Below are 19,995 nucleotides of genomic sequence, written 5' to 3' on the forward strand. Positions count from 1 at the left end.
TGTTTGTGAATGACTGAGCATTTCATGGAATCTACTTTTATACCCAATCATGGCACCCACCTGTTCCCAATTTGCCTGTTCACCTGTGGGATGTTCCAAATACCGGTAAGTGTTTGATGAGCATTCCTCAACTTTATCAGGATATATTGCCACCTTTCCCAACTTCTTTGTCACGTGTTGCTGGCATCAAATTCTAAAGTTAATGATTATTTGCAAAAAAAAAAGATGTTTATCAGTTTGAACATCAAATATGTTGTCTTTGTAGCATATTCAACTGAATATGGGTTGAAATGATTTGCAAATCATTGTATTCCCTTTATATTTACACCTAATACAATTTCCCAACTCATATGGAAACGGGGTTTGTAAATCATTTATGTATCGTATCCAACCATTCCCTCTCAACATAACTTTGTAAATACGGTAGTTAAACATTCAGGTGTTATGTAAAAATAATGTATGTTAATTAAAGCAGCAAAGTGATGTGGTTCATGTTATACCGACGGGGCAGTTTGTAGACAATTGCCAACTCTTAGAAAAAATAACATTTTGAATCCAGTCCTACTATCTTTAAATGTAATGAAATGCAGATGTTAAAGTGTTTTGTCACAAATGACCAGCAGAATGCAATTTATCTCAAAGTATGATGTTTTTAATATAGATTTTACTGATGATTAAACTTGCATGCAAGCACCTTTTCTAACTAGAGATTCATAACAAGAGTTTACTAAGAAAAAGGAGCATTTCATATTTCTATAATTGTCATTTTTCAAGTATTGATTGATTCATGATTATACTTGGGCAGCTTTTACAGTGTGTACATTATAATCGTATATTTCTCAGTGAAGCTCATTGTACTCAAGAGACTGTGCGCGGTCACTTTTGCATCCATCCATCCATTTTCTACTGCTTGTCTCTTACATACCGGTATATAAGAGCATAACTTCTGATCCTGTCATCTTGATTGTGAGGTTTATAACTGTTGCACTAAAAGATTGCTTGTAATTTGTCTAGAGCAGATTGAGCTGATGTAGATGTTTTATATATTTATACTGTTTTAAAAATCCATGCCTTATTCATGTTGAATGCTTTTCATATTGTACTATGCAACTTTCACAAGGGAGTGATTGCCTCATGAATTCAGCATTTAATGTGGTAAAACATCGCCGTGCCAAGACTAAGAACAAATAAATGTGTTTCATCTTTCATCTCCAGTGCTTTGCAGTCTGTCAGCAGTTTAAGAAAACACAATTATGTAAAAGCTGCAAGGCAACCTCATTAAATGTAAAACGTTTGTTATGGTTATTTTAAGCGTATCTTCTTGCTGTGATGCTTTCTGTTGTCTGCTTTGAAGATCTTCTTTGGCTCACACTGCAGGTTATGTGCTGCCTTCTTGTGGCACACGACGTGGACCAGTTTCAGGTTGTCACGAGTGAACAGCAGGCGGTAGAAGTAAGTCAAATTGATTTCCTCACTTTTGTGGTTCTGAAGCGCATCCATAAGAGCGGGAACGATTGTCCTCTTCTTTTCAATCCTTTGGTAAACAGAAGTAGACATCATTTATTTTATAGATTGTTTCGGAATGTCAAAAGGATTTACAAGTCGAAATGTCAAACCTGTGGTCCAGATTCCAAGTGCTGAACATGATGCGACTCTCTCTGCTGCTGTAGGGATTGATGGAGTGGAGCCACGCACACTTGGGCTGGTCAAAGGAGCCCTGAGGCAGAAGATGACTGGTGTAATCTAATGGTGCCTAATACAAGAGCTCAATTGTGCTTGACAATACCTGGCAGGTAAACCATCCTTCTTTTGTACACATGCGATCCTTCTCTTTTTGAGAGCGGTCAAAGTAGCAGCCGTTGTATTTGTCACACTTCAGCATTTGTGAGAGGCTCTTTGAGGCCCGCTCGCATTCGTCTCGAACTTTAGTTTTCTGCACGGCTTTGGTAGCTTCATCCAGCTGTTAACAGAGACAGGAAACTCTTACTGCGAGAGTGCACACCCCTGACCTAAAAAGAGCTGTTTTGGCTTTACGTCTTTCATGTAGCTCCTTATCCTATTTTCACAGTTAGACGTCAAGTAGGCTGACTTGGTCTTGAATCGAGCCTCGACACCTGAGAGGAAAACACAATTGAACTGACAAATATCACTTGTTGGAATAATACAAAAGATACACACTAGCTCAGTGGTTCTCAACCTTTTTTCCTGTGAACATTATTTTAATTCAAGTACCCCCTAATCAGAGAAAAAGCATTTTTGGTTGAAAAAAAAGAGATGAAGTAAAATACAGCACTATGTCATCAGTTTCTGATTTATTAAATTGTATAACAGTGCAAAATATTGCTCATTTGTAGTGGTCTTTTTTGAACTATTTGGAAAAAAAGATATACAAATAACTAAAAACTTGTTGAAAAATAAACAAGTGATTCAATTATAAATAAAGATTTCTACACATAGAAGTAATCATCAACTTAAAGTGCCCTCTTTGGGGATTGTAATAGAGATCCATCTGGATTCATAAACTTAATTCTAAACATTTCTTCCCAAAAAAAGAAATCTTTAACATCAATATTTATGGAACATGTCCACAAAAAATGTAGCTGTCAACACTGAATATTGCATTGTTGCATTTCTTTTCACAGTTCTTTTTGACAGACATTTTAGTGAGGGTCAAACCATCATGGCATGGAGGAAACTCTGGGTTTATGGTAATGAATGGAATAGCCTACCTGATTTGATGTTCAGTTTATGAACTTACATTCATATTTTGTTGAAGTATTATTCAATAAATATATTTATAAAGGATTTTTGAATTGTTGCTATTTTTAGAATATTAAAAAAAATCTCACGTACCCCTTGGCATACCTTCAAGTACCCCCATTTGAGAACCACTGCACTAGCTTATATGGAACAAAATAGAACATTAAAATGCCTTTTAATATTCATGGCATGTCTTAATGGATCTTACTATGAATTGATTAACGTGGACCCCGACTTAAACAAGTTGAAAAACTTATTGGGGTGTTACCATTTAGTGGTCAGTTGTACGGAATATGTACTGTACTGTGCAATCTACTAATACAAGTTTCAAACAATCAAAACCTTAAAATCGGCCTTTCAGCCATGCGACTTTCTTCAGAGGTACACACAGTAGGGATGTCCCGATCCAGGTTTTTGCACTTTCGATCCGATACCGATACCGATATTGTTTTTGCATTTCCGATCCGATACCGATACTGGCCTATCCGAGCATGTATTAAAGTTTAAAGTTATTTAGCCTACTTAGTTGTCAGAATCATGTTGAAAAGGGTTTTAGTACTCTTGATAACAACTAGCCAGCTGAATTAGGGGAGTTTGAATAATACACAATGGTTGGTAACAAGAAACTGACCTGTTTATTCAAGGATAAACACAAAATAGACAAAATTATACATGACAAACAGAAATGGCATCATTGAACTAGGGCTGGGCGATATGGCCTTTTTTTAATATTGCGATATTTTAAGGCCATATTGCGATACACAATATATATCTCGATATTTTGCCTTAGCCTTGAATGAACACTTGATGCATATAATCACAGCAGTATGATGATTCTATGTGTTTTGATTGATTGATTGAGACTTTTATTAGTAGGTTGCACAGTGAAGTACATATTCCGTACAATTGACCACTAAATGGTAACACCCGAATAAGTTTATCAACTTGTTTAAGTCGGGGTCCACTTAAATTGATTCATGATACAGATATATTCTATCAGATATATACTATCATCATAATACAGTCATCACACAAGATAATCACATTGAATTATTTACATTATTTATAATCCGGGGTGTGGAGGGGGGCGCCGGATGTAAGTGTCAAAAAGACAGCCAAAAGAGTTTGATATGAGAATAAATCTAAAGTTAAAATATAGGGTAGAAATGCACCCATTTGCAGGAAATGTAGTCTTGATTTTCAAAATGTTCTTTCAAGGCTTGCATGTCTACATTAAAACATTCTTCTTCATACTGCATTAATATATGCTACTTTTAAACTTTGGTGCGTAGGAAAACACGGACCGGAGTTTTTTTTTAAACTGGATCTGGATCGGCATTTTCCCATGCCTTGCCGATACGCAATTTTTGGCAAATATCGGCAGCCGATCCAAATATCGGATCGGGACATCCCTAACACACAGTTTCCTTAGTATGCAATATGAGCTTTTTACCACGAATGGGGTGTTCCTACTAGTGTGCAACAGTGCAAAGACACATCTATGTGGGCATATCCCCACTGGCAGTAGAGAACACAAAAACTATTTACAAGTCTTTAAAAGCACAGTAAAATCCCTCCATCCATTGTCTACCGCTTGAGTGTGAATGTTGTCTGTCTGTGTTGGCCCTGTGATGAGGTGGCGACTTGTCCGGGGTGTACAACCGCCTTCCGCCCAAATGCAGCTGAGATAGGCTCCAGAACCCCCCACAGTAAAATCAATGTCATCAAATTTAAGTTTTTTTTTCTCCAACTTTATAAATACTAAAAGTCTCAATTTTGTTTTCCTTATATGGTTGTATTGTAGACTGGCTGGATCAATATTATTAAAATCCAAAAATGTTTGGCCATGGGCAACGTTCCCTCTAAGGTGCGCAATTGCGCACTGCTCACGCGTCCTCTGCGCACAGCAAATCTATGCCGAGCACAAAATCAAATCCCACTCTAAACAAAATAAATAATTTGTTTTGTATGATTTTGCAATGCAACTGTGAGTAACAGGTGACGAAAGGCGGCCACAACAGATAGAACAATGTTTGTCAACACTGTTAAATTATTGTAACGTCTGTGGAGACACTTTAAGGAGGACAGGAATTCTATCGGTCCCTTTATTTAGCGAAAATGTTTGTCGGCCATAACCACACCAAAAAATGTGAAAAATACTTTTATCTAGCAAAAGTAGTCATTGTCTACCGTACAAACCAAGCCAAAAGCAACTCTTTGTCATCTGTTAAATCAACAGCAGCCGCTTGCTCTCTCTCTCACCTGCACCAACACATACACTATGGCAGTGGTTCTCAACCTTTTTTCAGTGATGTACCCCCTGTGAACATTTTTTAAATTTAAGTACCCCCTAATCAGCAAAGCATTTTTGGTTGAAAAAAAGAGATAAAGAAGTAAAATACAGCACTATGTCATCAGTTTCTGATTTATTAAATTGTATAACAGTGCAAAATATTGCTCATTTGTAGTGGTCTTTCTTGAACTATTTGGAAAAAAAGATATACAAATAACTAAAAACTTGTTGAAAAATAAACAAGTGATTCAATTATAAATAAAGATTTCTACAAATAGACTTAAAGTGCACTCTTTGGGGATTGTAATAGAGATCCATTTGGATTCATGAACTTAATTCTAAACATTTCTTCACAAAAAGAAATCTTTAATATCAATATTTATGGAACACAAAAAATCTAACTGTCAACACTGAATATTGCATTGTAATGAATGGAATAGCCTACTTGATTTGATGTTCAGTTTATGAACTTACATTCATATCTTGTTGAAGTATTATTCAATAAATATATTTATAAAGGATTTTTGAATTGTTGCTATTTTTACAATATTTTAAACAAATCTCACGTACCCCTTGGCATACCTTCGCGTACCCCCATTTGAGAACCACTGCACTATGGCAATTAGCCACTGATGCGTTTATGGCCACACACAAAGTTGGACAACTCCAACACCTAAACAAAGTGTAAATTCCAGGTCGTTATACTATGACTCCTCAATCAGATGTGTGCTTATTGTACTGTCATTTATTAAGAATGTACATTTTTGGATATTAATCATGAAATGTTACTAGATAAGATTACAGAATTGCTAATAAAAATATTTATTTTACAGACAGATAGTTAATAAACACTTCATCGGGGAACTAAATGTGATCTCTGAAAAGGGTACACAATCTTTCCAAAGCAGGATGCCCACCCAGGCATAAAATACTATAGTGCATAGTTGATTAAAAAAAAACAATATCTAAGTGGGCCAAATCACATATATTAGAAAATAATCTCTTGAAATTGACTACTGTCACTTGATTATAATAATAAGACATTTAAATAGTTATGTCAGGTTTGAGACAAATGTGCTGCTGGTATGGCCTCGGTGTGCACGTCTGTATTCCACTAAATGCTCAGTGTTTGTGTGTGCTCACACACTTGAAAAATTAGAGGGAACATTGGCCATGGGGTGGTTTGTTTCCTTGTATGTTTAGCATAACAATGCTCTGTCTTTTAGTCATTCCAATATAGAACACTTTGCAAATATGGCATTCTAGCCTATAAAGAACAAATGTTGTCTTACACATGGTATATGGGTTCATGTTATATTATTTTTGTGAATGATTGTCACATGTTTGCCATATATTAGTGCAATGATTTACAGGTGTTACATCAGTATGAGACAACAGATATGGATCTTAGCCAAGGAAGTTGGTGGTTTGTAGCTATCAAACCACTTATCTTTTTAAAGTAGGTCACCTTTTGAAAGTGACAAGTGGATCTTCTGGAAATATTTCTCTTAAGCGTCGCATCACTCTCTTTTTAATACTCAAATTGTTTTTAATCATTTATTTTACCCTGTCAGCCTCCCTGCTGTATGGAGTACAGAAATATTAAATTCTTTGGTTGTTTTAGATCTATTTTAGCAAGAATGCTGCCCTTTTTTGTTTTTGCTGCAGCTGTTACATATACTGTAATATTGTACATGACATATATTGTACATGGTAATTGGCATTTGTTATATATTGTATTTTATATATCAGTATTTATAATATACTGTATATATAATATGTAAATATTACATACAGTATATGTTATATTTTATATTGCTACTATGGTACATTTTTAGTCTACTTAATACCTGCATTATCCTTTCAATCCTTAGAAACTGAGCTACTGTGTGGAACAATTTCCCTTATGGATCATTAAAGTTTGTCTATGTAAGTCCCTATTCATTTGACACAATCATGACTTTTGTAGTGTATTTTCTTTAAATTTGGCTAAGATTTCTTCAGATTTGGCCTCAAAATCAGAATCTTGGTCACAAATATTGGAGCTTAAGGCTTTTAAAGACTTTTTTAAGAATTTGACTGAATTGGTGCCTTTTGTTGGTTTTGTTGAATTTGTGTCACTATTCCAAAGATAACCTCACTTTTGATGACTTACTTTTTAGAGATCTAGTTCATATTTAAACATTTTTCTATAAAGCTTATTTGGAAATTCTGCTGTACATTGTCCTTCCTGTTCAGTTTTTTATATATTTGTTTAGGATCCACACAAATAGTCGAATGCCCTTAAGTGGTACAATTTAAAGTTTTAACATTTTGTTAAACAAAATATGCCTCTGAATTTGAATTAAAGTAGAGATGTCCTGATTATGGAATTGGAGACACTTTTTTCCCCTTTTTTAACTAATCTGCTGATGAGCTGTCGAGCCTAGCCGATCTTTACCACAGCTGTGTCCCAGTTAGGGCTGCAATGATTCATTGAATAGATTGATCCATTCAATTAGAAAAAAGCATCGATTTGTGAACAAATGACAGTCATTGCAATGAATCGTTGTCGAACCCCATGGATGCAGTCCTTCAAGCTCATGGAGGTCACACAAGATATTAAATATGGCTCTCACAGCGCCACTACTTAATTCACTGATGTTATGCAACATGTTGTATTTGAAGTAAATTATTTGTTCAATTTTTACATTATATGTAAACAACAAAACTTGTCTTGCTAAAATCTAACCTTTCTGTGTTCATTAAATGATCAATCTTTCTTCAGTGAAGCAAATTTATTTTAGTATATTGAACATCATTTTGGAGGGTTTTAGCTTTCATATGAGCCTTTTCTAAAACCAATGGATTAATGAAGTCAGGTTATAAGATGTTTCAACAAAATGGTTGGGGGAACATTATCACCAGACCTATGTAAGCGTCAATATACAGGTAAAAGCCAGTAAATTAGAATATTTTGAAAAACTTGATTTATTTCAGTAATTGCATTCAAAAGGTGTAACTTGTACATTATATTTATTCATTGCACACAGACTGATGCATTCAAATGTTTATTTCATTTAATTTTGATGATTTGAAGTGGCAACAAATGAAAATCCAAAATTCCGTGTGTCACAAAATTAGAATATTACTTAAGGCTAATACAAAAAAGGGATTTTTAGAAATGTTGGCCAACTGAAAAGTATGAAAATGAAAAATATGAGCATGTACAATACTCAATACTTGGTTGGAGCTCCTTTTGCCTCAATTACTGCGTTAATGCGGCGTGGCATGGAGTCGATGAGTTTCTGGCACTGCTCAGGTGTTATGAGAGCCCAGGTTGCTCTGATAGTGGCCTTCAACTCTTCTGCGTTTTTGGGTCTGGCATTCTGCATCTTCCTTTTCACAATACCCCACAGATTTTCTATGGGGCTAAGGTCAGGGGAGTTGGCGGGCCAATTTAGAACAGAAATACCATGGTCCGTAAACCAGGCACGGGTAGATTTTGCGCTGTGTGCAGGCGCCAAGTCCTGTTGGAACTTGAAATCTCTATCTCCATAGAGCAGGTCAGCAGCAGGAAGCATGAAGTGCTCTAAAACTTGCTGGTAGACGGCTGCGGTGACCCTGGATCTCAGGAAACAGAGTGGACCGACACCAGCAGATGACATGGCACCCCAAACCATCACTGATGGTGGAAACTTTACACTAGACTTCAGGCAACGTGGATCCTGTGCCTCTCCTGTCTTCCTCCAGACTCTGGGACCTCGATTTCCAAAGGAAATGCAAAATTTGCATGGTTGGGTGATGGTTTGGGGTGCCATGTCATCTGCTGGTGTCGGTCCACTCTGTTTCCTGAGATCCAGGGTCAACGCAGCCGTCTACCAGCAAGTTTTAGAGCACTTCATGCTTCCTGCTGCTGACCTGCTCTATGGAGATGGAGATTTCAAGTTCCAACAGGACTTGGCGCCTGCACACAGCGCAAAATCTACCCGTGCCTGGTTTACGGACCATGGTATTTCTGTTCTAAATTGGCCCGCCAACTCCCCTGACCTTAGCCCCATAGAAAATCTGTGGGGTATTGTGAAAAGGAAGATGCAGAATGCCAGACCCAAAAACGCAGAAGAGTTGAAGGCCACTATCAGAGCAACCTGGGCTCTCATAACACCTGAGCAGTGCCAGAAACTCATCGACTCCATGCCACGCCGCATTAACGCAGTAATTGAGGCAAAAGGAGCTCTAACCAAGTATTGAGTATTGTACATGCTCATATTTTTCATTTTCATACTTTTCAGTTGGCCAACATTTCTAAAAATCCCTTTTTTGTATTAGCCTTAAGTAATATTCTAATTTTGTGACACACGGAATTTTGGATTTTCATTTGTTGCCACTTCAAATCATCAAAATTAAATGAAATAAACATTTGAATGCATCAGTCTGTGTGCAATTAATAAATATAATGCACAAGTTACACCTTTTGAATGCAATTACTGAAATAAATCAAGTTTTTCAAAATATTCTAATTTACTGGCTTTTACCTGTATACCTTGATGTTGCAGAAAAAAGACCATATATTTTTTTAACCGATTTCTGAACTCTAAATGGGTGAATTTTGGCGAATTAAACGCCTTTCTAATATTCGCTCTCGGACGTTATGACGTCACATCGGGAAGCAATCCGCCATTTTCTCAAACATCGAGTCAAATCAGCTGTTATTTTCCGTTTTTTCGACTGTTTTCCGTACCTTGGAGACATCATGCCTCGTCGGTGTGTTGTCGGAGGGTGTAACAACACGAACAGGGACGGATTCAAGTTGCACCAGTGGCCCAAAGATGCGAAAGTGGCAAGAAATTGGACGTTTGTTCCGCACACTTTACCGACAAAAGCTATGCTACGACAGAGATGGCAAGAATGTGTGGATATCCTGCGACACTCAAAGCAGATGCATTTCCAACGATAAAGGCAAAGAAATCTGCCGCCAGACCCCCATTGAATCTGCCGGAGTGTGTGAGCAATTCAGGAACAAAGGTCCTCGGTAGCACGGCAAGCAATGGCGGCAGTTTGTTCCCGCAGACGAGCGAGCTAAACCCCCTGGATGTCTTGGCTCACACCGTCCCTTATGCCACCGAAGATGATCAAGAGAAGAATATCGACCCTAGCTTCCCTGGCCTGCTGACATCAACTCCAAAACTGGACAGATCAGCTTTCAGGAAAAGAGTGCGGATGAGGGTATGTCTACAGAATATATTAATTGATGAAAATTGGGCTGTCTGCACTCTCAAAGTGCATGTTGTTGCCAAATGTATTTCATATGCTGAACGATGGTTAAAATCAGGCACTTTGAAGCTTTTTTTAGGGATATTGAGTGATGGGTAAAATTTTGAAAAAAACTTCGAAAAATATAATAAGCCACTGGGAACTGATTTTTAATGGTTTTAACCATTCTGAAATTGTGATAATGTTCCCCTTTTAAGTGACAAGACTCATCAGGGACTGCACATATTTTATACTCACACATTTTATACTGGCTTACCTTGTGTAATTTTAAAATGCTCAGTTTTTTTTAGTTGGGAGAAAATAGTACCTAAGCATGGGAATATGGCATCACTTTTATGGAACGTTTACGACAACAAAAATAAAACTGTAGTCAATATTTCAGCATAACTCCCACCAATAGAGTAATATTGGTGAACATGTTAATTATTCTGATCCATATCTTAAGTTAAAGTACCAATGATGGTCACACACACACACTAGGTGTGGTGAAATTTGTCATCTGCATTTGACCTATCCCCTTGTTCACCCCCTGGGAGGTGAGGGGAGCAGTGAGCAGCAGCGGTCGTGCCCTGGAATAATTTTTGGTGATTTAACCCCCAATTCCAATCCTTGATGCTGAGTGTCAAGCAGGGAGGTAATGGGTCCCATTTTTATAGTCTTTGATATGACTCGGCCGGGGTTTGAACTCACGACCTACCAATCTGAGGGCGGACACTCCACCCACAAGGCCACTGAGCAGGTCATATAACAGATAAGTGATTGTTTCCTCGATAATACAATTAAAACTATAATAACGAGTTAGCCTTTTGAGCAGCTCCACAAGACCAGTCTCCCTTCAAAAAGATACAAATCCCATCTCGAGAACTCAATATAGGCTTTCAAATTCTGATGCAGGTATTTTTTGCAAGTATTTTGGTGCACAGCACGCGGGCAAACCAGCTGTAAATGTTTTGATGATTTTCCGGCCCATACCTATAAACCATTCTTTATCCTCCTCTCTGCTCTCCAGCTCAGATCTGTCCTCCAGGTTGTGAAGAAGGTCAGTCAGGATTTTCCGCCTCTTGGCAGACTTCTCATCATGCAGGAGGCCTTTTGCCGCTTCAATGAGGCCCATGGCATACTGGTCTGATCCTAGTAAATGAGCGATGTCGCACACAGCTTGAAGTGGATAGAAGAAAAACAGTGCAATACAATTTGTTCAGATTATGTTAGAAATGTACAGCAGAATATACAAACCCCGTTTCCATATGAGTTGGGAAATTGTGTTAGATGTAAATATAAACGGAATACAATGATTTGCAAATCATTTTCAACCCATATTCAGTTGAATATGCTACAAAGACAACATATTTGATGTAACTAAAACTTTTTTTTTTGCAAATAATCATTAACTTTAGAATTTGATGCCAGCAACACGTGACAAAGAAGTTGGGAAAGGTGGCAATAAATACTGATAAAGTTGAGGAATGCTCATCAAACACTTATTTAGAACATCCCACAGGTGAGCAGGCAAATTGGGAACAGGTGGGTGCCATGATTGGGTATAAAAACAGCTTCCCAATAAATGCCCAGTCTTCCACAAGAAAGGATGGGGCGAGGTACACCCCTTTGTCCACAACTGCGTGAGCAAATAGTCAAACAGTTTAAGAACAACGTTTCCCAAAGTGCAATTGCAAGAAATTTAGGGATTTCAACATCTACGGTCCATAATATCATCAAAAGGTTCAGAGAATCTGGAGAAATCACTGCACGTAAGCGGCATGGCCGGAAACCAACATTGAATGACCGTGACCTTCGATCCCTCAGACGGCACTGTATCAAAAACCGACATCAATCTCTAAAGGATATCACCACATGGGCTCAAGAACACTTCAGAAAACCACTGTCACTAAATACAGTTGGTCGCTACACCTGTAAGTGCAAGTTAAAGGTCTACTATGCAAAGCGAAAGCCATTTATCAACAACATCCAGAAACGCCGCCGGCTTCTCTGGGCCCGAGATCATCTAAGATGGACTCATGCAAAGTGGAAAAGTGTTCTGTGGTCTGACGAGTCCACATTCCAAATTGTTTTTGGAAATATTCGACATAGTGTCATCCGAACCAAAGAGAAAGCGAACCATCCAGACTGTTATCGACGCAAAGTTGAAAAGTCAGCATCTGTGATGCTATGGGGGTGCATTAGTGCCCAAGGCATGGATAACTTACACATCTACGAAGGCACCATTAATGCTGAAAGGTACATACAGGTTTTAGAACAACATATGCTGCCATCTAAGCGCCATCTTTTTCATGGACGCCCCTGCTTATTTCAGCAAGACAATGCCAAGCCACATTCAGCACATGTTACAACAGCGTGACTTCATAAAAAAAAGAGTGCGGGTACTTTCCCGGTCCGCCTGCAGCCCAGACCTGTCTCCCATCGAAAATGTGTGGCGCATTATGAAGCGTAAAATACGACAGCGGAGACCCCGGACTGTTGAATGACTGAAGCTCTACATAAAACAAGAATGGGAAAGAATTCCACTTTCAAAGCTTCAACAATTAGTTTCCTCAGTTCACAATCGTTTGAGTGTTGTTAAAAGAAAAGGTGATGTAACACAGTGGTGAACATGCCCTTTCCCAACTACTTTGGCACGTGTTGCAGCCATGAAATTCTAAGTTTATTATTTGCAAAAAAAAAAAAAAAAAGTTTATGAGTTTGAACATCAAATATCTTGTCTTTGTAGTGCATTCAATTGAATATGGGTTGAAAAGGATTTGCAAATCATTGTATTTCGTTTATATTTACATCCAACACAATTTCCCAACTCATATGGAAACAGGGTTTGTACAATTATGTCCATAAAGAGGTATGAAGAAGCCAATCTTATTTGATCCAACTCATTTGGTATGATTTTAGGCACTGTTCTTCTTTGTACACATCATATACTTATATTGTTTTTTAATCTAATCCATATTAGTACAATGTGCCTTACCTAATCAATTCTCTACTTTAGATCCATTCAATGTTATGTGCATGCAAATACTTCATTTAATTTTTTTTTTTTTTAATTCTCTTTGGATGAAAATCATTTTTATAAATTTTCTGGTAATCTGATTGTTTGCAGTTTGAAAGTGTACAATATTTGTAAATTTCAGTATTTTAGATTTAATGAACAAGTAATTTGTATGTTCTCTATATCCAACCGTATGGATTATTCTGATCTTTTGGGCAGCACTGCTACTTGAAGTGTATATTACTCCATATCGCTACACAATTCAGTTATAACAAGAGAACAGTACAAAGTATGTAGTGACTCTTGTTTCAGAATTCTTTCTGCCAATATTGAAATATGTTTTTGCCACTTTGTTGTATGTGTCTGTACTTAATACGTGGTTTGCATATTGGTTCTGTTTTTTTTACCATGTCAATATCGACACCATCAATTTGTACTTGTGTTTAAGTATTTTTGTATTTCCATATGTTTTAGTTTTACTTAAATTTAAGGATAATCCGTTTTTAATCAAACCATGTTCTTCGTTTGCTCATTTCTACCGGAACAGTTTCCATTACTTCCTTTGTAATTTCCCCAGAGCAGAATGCAGTAGTGTCCTCTGTCATACGTTTTTCTTGTCTTTACAAATGTTACCAATGTCTGAATGGAATAATTTTAGTCCAAGGATTGACCCATGGGGTACACCACAATATTCAGTATATCTAAGCACTATGATGTGTGATGTCTGAGCTTCATGTATTTTCCTATTACTGTATTTTTCGGACTATAAGTCGCAGTTTTTTTCATAGTTTGGCCGGGGGTGCGACTTATACTCAGGAGCGACTTATGTGTGAAATTATTTACACATTACCGTAAAATATCAAATAATATTTAGCTCATTCACGTAAGAGACTAGACGTATAAGATTTCATGGGATTTAGCGATTAGGAGTGACAGATTGTTTGGTAAACGTATAGCATGTTCTATATGTTATAGTTATTTGAATGACTCTTACCATAATATGTTACGTTAACATACCAGGCACGTTCTCAGTTGGTTATTTATGCCTCATATAACGTACACTTATTCAGCCTGTTGTTCACTATTCTTTATTTATTTTAAATTGCCTTTCAAATGTCTATTCTTGGTGTTTGCTTTTATCAAATACATTTCCCTAAAAAATGTGACTTATATATGTTTTTTTCCTTCTTTATTATGCATTTTCGGCCGATGCGACTTATACTCCGAAAAATACGGTAAGTAGCTTTTCACCCATTTAAGAGCCACACTCCCAAATGTTCTAAATTGTCAATTGTGTTTGATTCTGTCAGATGCTTTTGGTAGATACATAAATACTGCGGCTGCAATTTTATGTTAGACATCACTTCCGCCTTGATATGTTGACCTCCCCTAGAGGGGGTGGGGGTTACCCACATATGCAGTCCTCTCCAAGGTTTCTAATAGTCATTCACATCGACGTCCCACTGGGGTGAGTTTTTCCTTGCCCTTATGTGGGCTCTGTACCGAGGATGTCGTTGTGGCTTGTGCAGCCCTTTGAGACACTTGTGATTTAGGGCTATATAAATAAATAATAATATAATAATAAATAATAAATAATCACCTACCCCCACCCCATGCCTGCTGCTCGCGGAGGAGAACGAGTTCTGTGTTGTCAGGCAAAGTTGCAAAGTATTTTTCAGTCACTTCTGTCCCGTCTGCGTACAAACAAACATGTGCACCTGAAGGCGGTACCTGGAAAGAAAAAAACATAAATACGAGTGTCAGTTCTCCCACTCTATTACTCCTAGGGACGCATTTATATGAATTAATCGTTGTGTATTTTGTTAATTATAGGGCTCGGGATCTTTCTGTGTGGAGTTTGCATGTCCTCCCCGTGACTGCGTGGGTTCCCTCCGGGTACTCCGGCTTCCTCCCACTTCCAAAGACATGCACCTGGGGATAAGTTGATTGGCAACACTAAAATTGGCCCTAGTGTGTGGATGTGAGTGTGAATGTTGTCTGTCTATCTGTGTTGGCCCTGTGATGAGGTGGCGACTTGTCCAGGGTGTACCCCGCCTTCCGCCCGATTGTAGCTGAGATAGGCTCCAGCGCCCCCAGCGCCCCCCGCGACCCCAAAGGGAATAAGCGGTAGAAAATGGATGGATGGATGGATAGGTAGGTGGTCACATGTTACACAATAACCTTGTGGTTAGAGTGTCAGCCCTGAGATCAGTAGGTTGTGAGTTCAAACCCCGGCCGAGTCATACCAAAGACTATAAAAATGGGGCCCATTACCTCTCTGCTTGGCACTCAGCATCAAGGGTTGGAATTGGGGGTTAAATCACCAAAAATGATTCCAGGGCGTGGCCACCGCTGCTGCTCACTGCTCCCCTCACATCCCAGGGGGTGGATCAAATGCGGAGTAATTTCACCAAACACCTAGTGTGTGTGTGACTTTAACTAATGTGATATTATGTATACGCACTGTATGTTACACACGGTGACAACTTCCTGTTAGGGATCCGATATGTAAACAAGAGAAATCGAAACCCGACAAAAAAAACTAACCTGTAACAACATGCAACCTTTTTTAAGCAACTCCTTCATGTCTTTAGCCGCGACGCCGTACTTTTTGTTGTCTTCGAGGCTCCTGATTTTAAAAGGTCTGCTTTTCGCGAAAAGTCCAAACATTGCTCGTCTTGTCTTGTCGCGGACGGTTCAAGTACCCGGATGTGTTAGGTTTGCGCCGCCCGCTACTTGTTTTTGAATTTGCGTTTGCTAGTCATCCCAGCATGCCTTGCGCTAAAGTGACCAAGTTTTACATTGTTGTATTTTTAACATCTTAATTAGCACACACGTGCTAGTCAGGTCTCATTAATTTATTTTAAATCCCCCCTATCTGTGTCCTTTTATAGAACGACTTTTGATGGTGATTTGCTGCACTCTGGTGGTAGAAATATGTACTACAATGCTAACATTTGTTTGGGCGTTTAAGTCTGTTTTTTTTTTATATCCATCCATCCATCCATTTTCTATTGAATTATAAAATGTTACGATGGATAAATTGCAGACACGATAACTTGCCTTCGCGGCTCCGGATTTTAAAAGGTCTGCTTTTCGCGAAAAGTCCAAATATTGCTCCTCTTGTCGCGGTGTGGCGAACGGTTCAAGTACCCGGATGGACGCTACTTGTTTTTGAGTTTGCGTTTGCTAGTCATCCCAGCATGCATTGCGCTAAAGTGACCAAGTTTTACATTGTTGTTTTTTTTAACATCTTAATTAGCACACACGTGCTAGTCAGGTCTCATGTATTTATTTTAAATCCCCCCTATATGTGTCCTTTTATAGAACGACTTTTGATGGTGATTTGCTGCACTCTGGTGGTAGAGTTATGCCAACATCTGTTTTGGCGTTCAAGTTTGTTTTTTAATATATTTAACTATAAAATGTTACTAACATACGTCGATAGACACGATAACTTGCCTTCGAGGCTACGGATTTTAAAAAAGGTCTGCTTTTCGCGAAAAGTCCAAACATTGCTCCTCTTGTCCCGGTGTGGCGGACGGTTCAAGTACCCGGATGTGTTATCTTCGCGCCGCCCGCTACCTGTTTTTGAATTTGCGTTTGCAATCCCAGCATGCATTGCGCTAAAGTGACCAAGTTTTACATTGTTGTTTTTTTTAACATCTTAATTAGCACACACGTGGTAGTCAGGTCTCATGTATTTATTTTAAATCCCCCCCGATCTGTGTCCTTTTATAGAACGACTTTAGATGGTGATTTGCTGCACTCTAGTGGTAGAGTTATGTACTACAATGTTAACATCTGTTTTGGCGTTCAAGTTTGTTTTTTAATATATTGAACTATAAAATGTTACTAACATACGTCGATAGACACGATAACTTGCCTTCGAGGCTCCGGATTTTAAAAAAGGTCTGCTATTCGCGAAAAGTCCAAACATTGCTCCTCTTGTCGCGGTGTGGCGAACGGTTCAAGTACCCGGATGAACGCTACTGGTTTTTGAATTTGCGTTTGCTAGTCATCCCAGCATGCATTGCGCTAAAGTGACCAAGTTTTACATTGTTGTTTTTTTAACATCTTAATTAGCACACACGTGCCAGTCAGGTATCATGTATTTATTTTAAATCCCCCCTATATGTGTCCTTTTATAGAACGACTTTTGATGGTGATTTGCTGCACTCTGGTGGTAGAGTTATGTACTACAATGCTAACATTTGTTTGGGCGTTTAAGTCTGTTTTTTTTTTAAATATATTGAACTATAAAATGTTACTAACATACGTCGATAGACACGATAACTTGCCTTCGAGGCTGCGGATTTTAAAAAAGGTCTGCTATTCGCGAAAAGTCCAAACATTGCTCCTCTTGTCCCGGTGTGGCGGACGGTTCAAGTACCCGGATGTGTTATCTTCGCGCCGTTGTTTTTGAATTTGCGTTTGCTAGCCATCCCAGCATGCATTGCGCTAAAGTGACCAAGTTTTACATTTTTTTTTTTTTTAACATCTTAATTAGCACACGCGTACTAGTCAGGTCTCATGTGTTTATTTAAAATCCCCCCTATATGTGTCCTTTTATAGAACGACTTTTGATGGTGATTTGCTGCACTCTGGTGGTAGAGTTATGTACTACAATGCTAACATCTGTTTTGGCGTTTAAGTTTGTTTTTTAATATATTTAACTATAAAATATTATTAACATACGTCGACTTGCCTTCGACGCTCCGGGTTTTAAAAAAGGTCTGCTTTTCGCAAAAAGTCCAAACATTGCTCCTCTTGTCGCGGTGTGGCGGACGGTTCAATTACCCGGATGTGTTATCTTCGCGCCGCATGCTACTTGTTTTTGAATTTGCGTTTGCCATCCCAGCATGCATTGCGCTAAATTGACCAAGTTTTACATTGTTGTTTTTTTTTAACATTTTAATTAGCACACACGTGCTAGTCAGGTCTCATGTATTTACTTTAAATCCCCCCGATCTGTGTCCTTTTATAGAACGACATTTTGATGGTGATTTGCGTTATTTACCACAATGCTAACATTTGTTTTGGCATTTAATTTTTTTTAAATATTAAATTATAAAATGTTACTAACATACGTCGATAGATGACAATTGCAGACACGACAACTTGCCTTCGAGATGGAGACGAGACCAGCATGGCGATTGTTGCCATGACAACCGACGCCAAGCGATAGGCGATCCAAAGAAAGGTGTTGCGGCGGACATGTATCACTCCCAAAGTATCTTTCTGTGTATTATACCTGGTTATGGTAGCTTGCTACATTTTAGAGGTTATGTTTGGATTTAAGTACACATCACACAAGGCATGGTCATAATCGTGAATACGCGTAGTGAAACGTTACATTTACTCCCGGACCCCCGCGTTCGAGATGGTACGACCCCGATTCAAGATGGCGGCCAGGCGGCGCAGCTTCGCTGGGTAGCAAGCACGATTAGTGCAATAAATGTCCACACAGAGGGCTTTAAAGCCTCTGATGTCGACAGCACGTTTATTCTGTATTTCAGTGCAGTGTGGATGTGAGTATGAGTCTGCCTGAAGAGATTTAGTCCCCCTGAAAAAGCCCAGAGAGGAGGCTATGCTAAAAGTATGGAGCTGTCAGCCATGGCGGACGGCGGTAGAGAAGTGTTCGAAAGGGGACGTCTGATCCCCCCGCCCGGCCAGATAGTTCGCCAGGCGGCGGACAACTTCCTCACACAGTCCCGGGGAGTTCAGCTCACCTTGGGCAGGCTGACAACCGCGCATCTAGCGAAGGTAACCCCCTGCTAACACTTTAGCTAACTTATGAATTCACCTCTGTTCTTTTTGCAGACATTGTTTGACATTCATGTTTGATTTTATTAAGGCTGTGTTGAATTAATACTAGTGATGGGTTGATGAGGCGTCATGAAGCGTTTCGACACATTGCAAAACTGTATTGATACTGTGTCACTAAATACTGACATCTGCTGGACATTAAAAATCCCTACAGGCAACCTATGGACCGACTCAACTGACACTGATTTTATGCCCTAGTACAGGGGTCACCAACCTTTTTGAAACCAAAAACTACTTCTTGGGTACTGATTAATGCGAAGGGTTGCGCACGGCTACTCTCCCACTGCGCCACGCCGTCCCTAATACAAATATATTTTTATCTTTTTTTAGATACAGTCAATAAATAATGTGAACATGCATAATTACATGGAAATCTAAGAGAACGTGTTGTGGATGATTGTGGACTGGGAATTTTTTTAATTTAATTTTTTTACACATTTTTATAAAAAAAAAAAAAGTTTTTCCGACGTATTACATTTTAGACGATTTCTCTTCTTAGTTATTATTTCTCCGGCTGTAGAAAAGACCCGCTCACAGGGCACAGAGGAGGCGTCAGTGCGACACAGTTCGCGTATCGGTCACGTGACCAAAACAGCTCATGATCGGTCACGTGACTTTCTAAAAGCGGTACGCGCACCGACACAGGGTTTTGCTCTATGAGCTCGACGCATGCGCTGATGCACCGGTGTTGCCGGACCCATCACTAATTAATACCATTTTTCAAAACATTTTACAATTGCCGTTTACGTTATTAAATTATCCTGGAATGCACATATATATTTGTCCACCAGGTGGTGCTACTTTTTCTCATTCAAAGCATGCAGTAGTAGGGATTATGTTCGAAACCGGTTCTCCCGGTTGT

General features: G+C 38.7%; 2 protein-coding genes across 3 annotated transcripts in view; one reads left to right on the top strand and one right to left on the bottom strand.

Annotated features, from left to right (window-relative positions):
• Nucleotides 1–512: 512 nt before the first annotated feature.
• dffb (DNA fragmentation factor, beta polypeptide (caspase-activated DNase)) lies at nucleotides 513–16,000 on the bottom strand. The gene is made up of 7 exons (XM_061974645.1): nucleotides 15,852–16,000; nucleotides 14,909–15,035; nucleotides 11,279–11,464; nucleotides 2,035–2,114; nucleotides 1,787–1,960; nucleotides 1,617–1,717; nucleotides 513–1,534 (listed from the first exon to the last, which is right to left on the bottom strand). Exons 1-7 carry the CDS (start codon nucleotides 15,972–15,974, stop codon nucleotides 1,303–1,305), a joined length of 1,023 nt encoding a protein of 340 aa, XP_061830629.1. The 5' UTR covers nucleotides 15,975–16,000; the 3' UTR covers nucleotides 513–1,302.
• Nucleotides 16,001–18,702: 2,702 nt separating this feature from the next.
• Nucleotides 18,703–19,995, top strand: part of nphp4 (nephronophthisis 4) — a 462,240-nt gene continuing 460,947 nt past the window's right edge. For both annotated transcript variants that reach the window (XM_061974673.1, XM_061974681.1), the window contains exon 1: nucleotides 18,703–19,070. In XM_061974673.1, coding sequence (XP_061830657.1) covers nucleotides 18,906–19,070 — 165 coding nt within the window. In that variant the 5' untranslated portion in view covers nucleotides 18,703–18,905. The remainder of the gene's footprint in view (nucleotides 19,071–19,995) is intronic.

The sequence above is a fragment of the Nerophis lumbriciformis genome, linkage group LG01 (genome assembly GCF_033978685.3).
Source record: "Nerophis lumbriciformis linkage group LG01, RoL_Nlum_v2.1, whole genome shotgun sequence".
Lineage (NCBI taxonomy): Eukaryota > Metazoa > Chordata > Actinopteri > Syngnathiformes > Syngnathidae > Nerophis > Nerophis lumbriciformis.